The sequence below is a fragment of the Tupaia chinensis genome, unplaced genomic scaffold (genome assembly GCF_000334495.1).
Source record: "Tupaia chinensis unplaced genomic scaffold, TupChi_1.0 Scaffold000201_1, whole genome shotgun sequence".
Classification (NCBI taxonomy): Eukaryota; Metazoa; Chordata; class Mammalia; order Scandentia; family Tupaiidae; genus Tupaia; species Tupaia belangeri.
The window spans coordinates 323513-331548 of NW_006159676.1; the positions used below are offsets into that span (position 1 = coordinate 323513).

At 54.6% G+C, this 8036-nt stretch overlaps 2 protein-coding genes across 4 annotated transcripts in view; both read left to right on the forward strand.

Moving 5' to 3' along the window:
* The window catches only part of GMIP (GEM interacting protein), a 19558-nt gene extending 18344 nt beyond the window's left edge, over positions 1-1214 (forward strand). The window contains exons 20-21 of the mRNA XM_014587305.2: positions 400-466; positions 604-1214. Coding sequence (XP_014442791.1) covers positions 400-466; positions 604-680 — 144 coding nt within the window. The 3' untranslated portion in view covers positions 681-1214. The remainder of the gene's footprint in view (positions 1-399; positions 467-603) is intronic.
* The window catches only part of LPAR2 (lysophosphatidic acid receptor 2), a 13507-nt gene extending 5694 nt beyond the window's left edge, over positions 1-7813 (forward strand). The window contains exons 2-4 of one of the 3 annotated variants that reach the window (XM_006147086.3): positions 400-466; positions 3557-4298; positions 7065-7813. In XM_006147086.3, the coding sequence (XP_006147148.1) occupies positions 3557-4298; positions 7065-7378 (1056 nt within the window). In that variant the 5' untranslated portion in view covers positions 400-466 and the 3' untranslated portion in view covers positions 7379-7813. Of the gene's footprint in view, positions 1-399; positions 467-1254; positions 2265-2385; positions 2523-3556; positions 4299-7064 lie in introns of those variants that run through there. The other 2 variants (XM_006147084.3, XM_006147085.3) reach the window with 2 other exon arrangements.
* The last annotated feature ends 223 nt before the right edge of the window (positions 7814-8036 follow it).

The window sequence follows — 8036 nt, forward strand, 5'->3', positions numbered from 1 at the left end:
AAATATAGGTAGATCTATATATATAGATTATATATATATAAATAGAGAGAGATCTATACAGATAACTATCTATCTGTATAATCCATCCCCACACACCAAAACTACAAAGGAACTCGTGTTAGTACAAGAACAAATTCTCAGCTCTCTGAGAGTCTCAGGGAACTGGGATTTTTATTACTGGAGTATCATTCATTTTTTTTTAATTATTTTATTTAACTTTATTTTATTATTATTATTATTATTTTCCAGTTTGATCAGAGAGAGAGAGAGTACATGAGAAAGCAAGACACCAGGTCCGAGACTTGAACCGTGGTCAGCCATGTGGGAGTCCAGCACTTCTAACCAGCATGCCACTTGCCAGCCCCTGGAGTGTCATTCTTGGTTTCTCTCTACCTGTAGATTCCAGCCCTGCAGAGTCACCAGAAAGAGGAAACAGCCGAAGATAGCACAGACGGGGGAGGAGAAGGTGAGCGTGGATATGGAGTGGTTTCAACACCCTGAGGGTATTCCTGCCCTGGTGTGGCTTAACTCAGAAGAGAGATGATTCCTGGGGGATAGCCAGAGGATTTGGGGGTGCTCAGCCTTGACCATCCCACCCCACAGCACCCAGCCAAGGTCCTGAGGACTCGCTCCTGGGGACACAATCCCGTGGCCACTTCAGCCGCCAGCCAGTGAAGTAACCCCGGGGGGGCGTACGGCCTGTTACCCACCAGCTGTCCAGCTTGGCCTTGGTAGCTTCCAAGCTATGTGAGGAGACTCCTGTCACATCCGTGCACCGAGGGAGTTTGCGGGGGCGGGCGTCTGGCACTGCTGCGGCTGCCTCCCCTGAGGGCAGCCCCATGCGCCGCAACCCCCTGCCCAAGCATTTTGAGATCACCCAGGAGACAGCCCGGCTACTCTCCAAACTGGACAATGAGGCTGTGCCCAAGACCACCTACTGCCCAGACCCCCCATCTGAGGAAGCCGAGGACCATCTGTGACCACCCTACCACCCTAAGGGGCAAAGGACTCAGAAGATGGACCCGCATCTCCTGGCCTGCCCCCTCCTGATGGCCATACATGACCATGACGCCAGGGGTTCAATCTTGCAGGGAGGGGGCGACCTGGAGAGTTTCTATGAAAAAACAATGCACAGCCTGGAGGAGGCCTAAAACCCTTCTGGGATCCATGTTTCAGGATCCGCCCCCCAATAGACCAGGTCACTGCCAAGCATCCAGGTCACTTGTCTATGAAAAAACAATGCACAGCCTGGAGGAGGCCTAAAACCCTTCTGGGATCCATGTTTCAGGATCCGCTCCCACCAGACCAGGTCACTGCCAAGCATCCGGGTCACTTGGATTCCAGGGTCACTCAGGGTCAATACTCAGGGTCAGTACAGGTCATGAGATCCTTGGAGGGTAGGGGGAGGTCCACCCTCTTTGCTAACCCCTGGGACAGGCTGCTACTTCAGATGAAGTCACTTCTCCACCCGCCACCAACTTACTGGCTTTTGGAGGAAGTGGGCAATTCCAGACTTCACATCCTGGTAGTGCCAGGGATCTGAGGTCTAAATGACCTCTGAATAAACTCGTGTCTTGTATACCCTTGCATGTATTTTACGGAGCAGGGAAACCGAGGCTTCAGCTGTCTTCATCCCCAAACACCTTCAAGCACCTACAAGGTGATCAGGACTGGGCCTGGGCACCCAGCTGAGTCACCAGCCAGGCCCTTCTGGAGCTCCGAGTCCTCAATCCAGTCCTGCAGAATCAAACAAATATAACAAAATTCAGATAACCGAGACAATGGAGCTGTGTGCTTCGGAGTGTGGGAGCCCGTGGCCACCCCAGGGAGACCGTGGGAGGGAACTGCAGGGCAGGGCGGGCAAGGGGCAACGCTGTCCCGGGGCGGGGGTGGGATTGTAAGAAACTTGAGTGCGCTGCACGGTCCACTGGGGCCAGAGAAGTCGGTGGGGTACGCTCCGAAACTGCAGCTGCCAGCAACGAGCGAGCGAGCGAGCTGGGGAAGCCGAGGTTGGGCGGGGGTCCGGGCAGTGGGAGCCGAGTCGGATCAGGGCGTGGCTTGGAACTCGGCGACCGATTGGACGCGAGGGAGACAGAGAGAAAGAGAGAGAGAGGGCGGGTGAGGCTGGACGGGTGGGGGGTCTGGAGCTGGGCGCGGACCCTGAGACCACCCGGAGCTACGCCCGGGCGGTGCAAGGTCACAGCGGGAATTCCGGGCTCGCCGAGTGACTCAGCCCTGAAGGCGCCAAACTGTGGGCACTTGAGGTGCGTGGGGAGGGAGGGGTCCGGGGTAGGGGGGGAACCCTGCGCCGGAAGTGGAGAGGGGGCAACCGAGCGGGTGTTGGGCGGGGCCCCCAGGCGGGGGCGGGGCGACGGGGCCCCGCCTCCCGCGCTCTCTTGGCAGCCCGCGCCGGGCGCACCCGTGCGCTCCTTTGCTCCCGCCTTGGTCTCTGGGCCATGGGCCTGGAGTCCTTCCCGACCCCCTGCGACCCCTCCCCGCCTGTGACGTGACGGACGGGCCAGGTGAGGCTGCCATGGACCGGGGGCGGGTGGGCGAGGGTCTGGAACTGGGCCCCCCGCACATGCCGGCAGGGCCAGGGCACCACCCCCTTTGCAACCCCGAGCCTGGGGACGCCTGGAGGCCAGATCAGCCGTCACCTCCCTGGCTGCTGTCTTTGTCCCAGAGACCGCTATGGTCCTCGGTCCCACTCGAAACAGCCCGGTGCCCCGCCGGATTGGAGAAGGCTCGCGCCCAAAACCCGCCATTCAACTTCTGCGGGCTGCCTGGCTCGCTAACCACTCGGGTTCTCCAACGCCCCAGCCCCGCCCGTCTTCCCACGAAATCCCAACAAGTGACTTCACCCTCGTCCACACACGCCCTGTGGTCTCTGACCCCCTGTCGTCTAGTCCCGCAGCTCACACCACTCTTCCTATCCGAGCTCTCCTTCAGTCTTCCAACTCCCAACTGGGTCAGACTGGTGGTCCTTGGGCCAGGATCGGGCTGTCCATGTTTTTTGTTTTGCTTCTTCGGGTTAAAAAACAAAACGAGCTATTTGTTTGGGAAATAGGTTTCATAAAAGTTAGATTAGTGAAGAAACTGCTGTTCCCCTACTTTTACCCTGTAGTTTTTTCTTTTTTTTTCTTTCTTTTTTTTTTTTTTTGAGAGGTTTTTGCTATAGGGCATGTGCACGAACCAGAAAGACAGACAGAAAGCGAGAAATCCCCCCCAGGGGGGATGGCCACGCTGCAATCCCTTCTCCTCCATTCTCCTCTCGGGATCTTGGGCACGCACGCACACACGCCCGGTGTGAGTTTAAGCCACCAGGTCCGGGACTCAAACCGCAGTCGACTACATGGGAGTCCAGCAACATAGCCATGATGCTAACTGCTGGTCTCAGAGTTTGCTTTTTTCTGAGTCTCTTTAGTCTCCCTACCAAGGCTGCTTTGTCCTGAGCCATCAGAGTTGGAGACCTTCCTCATCCTGTCCCTTGGCTCCTGTTCCTTCTTTTGATCTCCCAGCACACGCAGGCTGCACTGACCTCTCTCTGTGTCCCCAGATGGTCACCATGAGCCACTGCTACTACAACGAGACCATCGGCTTCTTCTACAATAACAGCGGCAAGGAGCTCAGCTCCCACTGGCGACCCAAGGATGTGGTTGTGGTGGCACTGGGGCTGACGGTCAGCGTGCTGGTGCTGCTCACGAACCTGCTAATCATAGCAGCCATCGCCTCCAACCGCCGCTTTCACCAGCCTATTTATTATCTCCTCGGTAACCTGGCGGCCGCTGACCTCTTCGCCGGCGTGGCCTACCTCTTCCTCATGTTCCACACAGGACCACGCACAGCCCGGCTCTCGCTCAAGGGCTGGTTTCTAAGGCAGGGCCTGCTGGACACCAGCCTGACGGCATCGGTGGCCACACTACTGGCCATCGCCGTGGAGCGGCACCGCAGCGTGATGGCCGTGCAGCTGCATAGCCGCCTGCCCCGGGGCCGTGTGGTCATGCTCATCGTGGTTGTATGGGTGGCCGCGCTGGGGCTAGGGCTGTTGCCTGCCCACTCCTGGCACTGCCTCTGTGCCCTGGACCGCTGCTCCCGCATGGCACCCCTGCTCAGTCGCACCTACCTGACCGTCTGGGCCTTGTCCAGCCTGCTCGTCTTCCTGCTCATGGTAGCCGTCTACACCCGCATTTTCTTCTATGTGAGGAGGCGGGTGCAGCGCATGGCAGAGCATGTCAGCTGTCACCCTCGCTACCGCGAGACCACGCTCAGCCTGGTCAAGACCGTTGTCATCATCTTGGGTGAGTGTGGCCCTCAGACAGACTTAGGCCACAGGAGCCCCGCCTTCTCTAACTCCCAGGAGACCCTGGGAGACGTTTACTAAAACAATGAGCCAGGGGACCAGCAGTTGGCGCTATGGCTCTGTCGCTGGACTCCCATGTAGTCACCGAGGTTCGAGTCCCAAACCCGGTGGCTTAAACTCATGCCGGGCGCATGGGCGTGCATGCCTGAGATCCCAAGAGGAGAATGGAGGAGAAGGGATTGCGGTGTGGCCATCCCCCCTGGGGGGTGATTTCTCGCTTTCTGTCTCTCTGTCTGTCTCTGTCTGTCTGGCAAGCGCAGGCGCCCTATAGCAAAAACCGCTAAAAAAAAATAATAATAACAATGAGTGGGTAGAGCATGATGGGAGGGGATGATTTATGGAATGTTCTTGAAGGAGGTGATATCCGAGCTGAGATCTGAATGTTGCAGGAAGAGTCCCAGGTGGAGGAAATAGAAGGTAAAAACCCTCAGGCCAGAGCAGTCCAGAGACTCCAAAGAAGAAAGACGGCCCCTATGGCTGGGCTGGAAGGAGGAAAGGTCAAACCAGGTCTTGGAGGCATGAACAAGAGTCAGATTTTGTTCTGAAGAATGAGAAGTTAGGAGTTTTATTTATTTATTTATTTATTTATTTATTTATTTATTTTTGGAGAGATTTTTGCTATAGGGCTCATGCGCTCGCCAAAGAGAGAGAGAGAGACAGAGAGACTGAAAGCGAGAAATCACCCCCCAGGGGAGATGGCCACACCGCAATCCCGTCTCCTCCGTTCTCCTCTCGGGATCTTGGGCACGTACGCACACTCGCCCGGCGTGAATTTTAAGCCACCTGGTCAGGGACTCGAACCACGGTCAACTACATGGGAGTCCAGCAATATAGCCGTTACACTAACTGCTGGTCCCAGAAGTTAGGAGTTTTTATTAGGAGTTATGTATCACTCTGGTTATTAGAGATAAAATGGAATGGCTTAGGGGAGGTGGCAAGGAGCCTCTCTCCATGAGACTCCCCCACCACCCATCAAAGAGTAAGGAGCAACTCTTCTCGATGATCCATTTCCTTCTAGTAAATAATCAGTTTTTCCCACGGTGACCTTTTCCTCACTGAATAAATTGCCACTTAGAAAGGGCCCTAGCTGGGACCAGCAGTTAATGTAATGGCTATGTTGCTGGACTCCCACGTAGTCGACTGCGGTTCAAGTCCCGGACCCGGTGGCTTAAACTCACACCGGGCGCGTGTGCATGTGTGCCCAAGATCCCAAGAGGAGAATGGAGGAGAAGGGATTGTGGTGTGGCCATTCCCCCTGGGGGGCCATTTCTCGCTCTCTGTCTCTCTCTGTCTGTCTGGCGAGCGCATGCACCCTATAGCAAAAAAAATCTCTCCAAAAAAAAAAATTAAAAAAAAAAAAAAAGAAAGAAAGAAAGGACCCTAGCCAACTTGTATCAGTTAGGAAAATTGTCCCCCTTTTTTTTTTTTTTTTTTTTTTTGCCTGTGGGTTTGTGCACTTGCCAAAGAGAGAAAGACGAATTGGGAGGGAAAAGCACCCCATGGGGCATGATCATGTCACCATCCCTTCTCCATTTCTCTATCCTGTTGTATTTAAGACACATGCGCACTACCACCTGGTATGTTTTTCAAGCTGCTAGGACCAGGATCGAAACCATAGCCAGCCACGTGGGGTCCGCTCCCTTAACCACTAGACCACAGGACTGACTGGCCCAGGCCCAGGCAAGTTGTCCCTTCTGGCAGACAAATCATAGAAATGGTCTTAGTAGTAGTTCTACCCATCATACTGCCCAGCTTGGAAGACAGAATGTTCTGGGAGGTTTTAACATTTTTTTCTATTATGAGAAAGACCGATCCCAGACCGGGCCTGCCAGCACAGAGAATCTTTTTTTTTTTTTTTTTTTTAATTTTTTTTTTTGGAGAGATTTTTTTTGCTATAGGGTGCATGCGCTCGCCAGACAGACAGAGAGAGACAGAGAGACAGAAAGGGAGAAATCACCGCCCGGGGAGATGGCCATGTCGCAGTCCCTTCTCCTCCATTCTCCGCTTGGGCATGCATACACACGCGCCCGGCGTGAGTTTTAAGCCACCGAGTCCGGGATGCGAACCGCAGTCGACTACGTGGGAGTCCAGCGACATAACCATTACGCTAACTGCTGGTCCCAGAAAGAAGGTCTTGAGACTCCAGTCCTTCCCTAAGCCTCCAGCTAGCCAAGATCATTGATATGCCTAGTCTGTTCAGGTCAGCCTGGGAACCAAACCCAGGGCTTTTCATATGGCTCCAGCATCATACAGAAGCACCCTCTTGGGACTGGCAGTTGACATAATGGCTATGTCACTGGACTCCGACTTAGTCAACTATGCGGTTCAAGTCCCGGACCCGGTGGCTTAAACTCACGCCAGGCGCGTGTGCGTGCGTGCCCAAGATCCAGAGAGGAGAATGGAGGAGAAGGGATTGCGGCGTGGCCATCCTCCCTGGGGGGTGATTTCTTGCTTTCTGTCTCTCTGTCTCTCTCTGTCTGTCTGGCGAGCGCACGCACCCTATAGCAAAAACCTCTCCAAAACAAACAAAAATAAGAAACACCACTCTGTGCCACCATGGGGGCCCAAGATAGGTAACTCTGGCACTGCAAACTGCATAGTTACTGCCTGAGTTCTAGAGCCTTCTCTAGCCCTGAGATCAGAGCAGTGAGTTGAGGGATTCATGAGCGCATTCTCCACTCACCCCCCCACCTCCATCTCACAGGGGCATTCGTGGTTTGCTGGACGCCAGGCCAGGTGGTGCTGCTCCTGGATGGTCTGGGCTGCAAGTCCTGCAATGTTCTGGCTGTAGAGAAGTATTTCCTGCTGTTGGCCGAGGCCAACTCGCTGGTCAATGCCGTGGTGTACTCCTGCCGGGATGCCGAGATGCGCAGAACCTTCCGCCGCCTCCTCTGCTGTGTCTGCTTCCGCCGGTCCACCCACAGATCTGCCCATTATACATCCTCCACCAAGAAAGGAGCCAGCACTCACATCATGCTTCCTGAGAACGGCCACCCCCTGATGGACTCAACGCTCTAGCTACCTTGAACTTCAGTGTGATGCAGCAAGTTCAAGACCCGTAAGCCCCGGACCGCTGGTGGATGTGCCTGGCTCAGCCTGATCTGCAAGACAGACTTAAAGACAGATGCATGCTCTGTCGTGTCTCAGCATTGCTGCCAATCTTCCCTGACCACACAATTCTGCCTGCCCTGGGGTGCCGGGATTTGGGGTCATCTCTAAGCCTATGGCAGAGAGTCAGATGGCCTATGAGAATCTGGCTCAAAAGTCATCTCAGTCTGAGGGGGTTGCTTTTCTTTTCTTTTTTTCTTTCTTTTTTTTTTTTTTTTAGTTGTCAGAGTATGTGCACTAGCCAGAGGAAAGAAGAGCATCCCCTCAATGGCTGTGGTCATGCTGCAGTCCCTTCTCTCTTTCTCCATCCTTGTTGAGGTTGGGGGCATGCACACAGACACACTCAAAAGTGTTTTTCAGGGACCAGCAGTTAGCGTAATGGCTATGTCGCTGGACTCCCATGTAGTCGATCATGGTTCAAGTCCCGGACCTGGTGGCTTAAACTCACGCCGGGCGCGTGTGCGTGCATGCCCAAGATCCCAAGAGGAGAATGGATTGTTGCGTGGCCATCCCCCATGGGGGATGATTTCTCGCTTTCTGTCTCTATGTCTCTCTGTCTTTCTGGTGA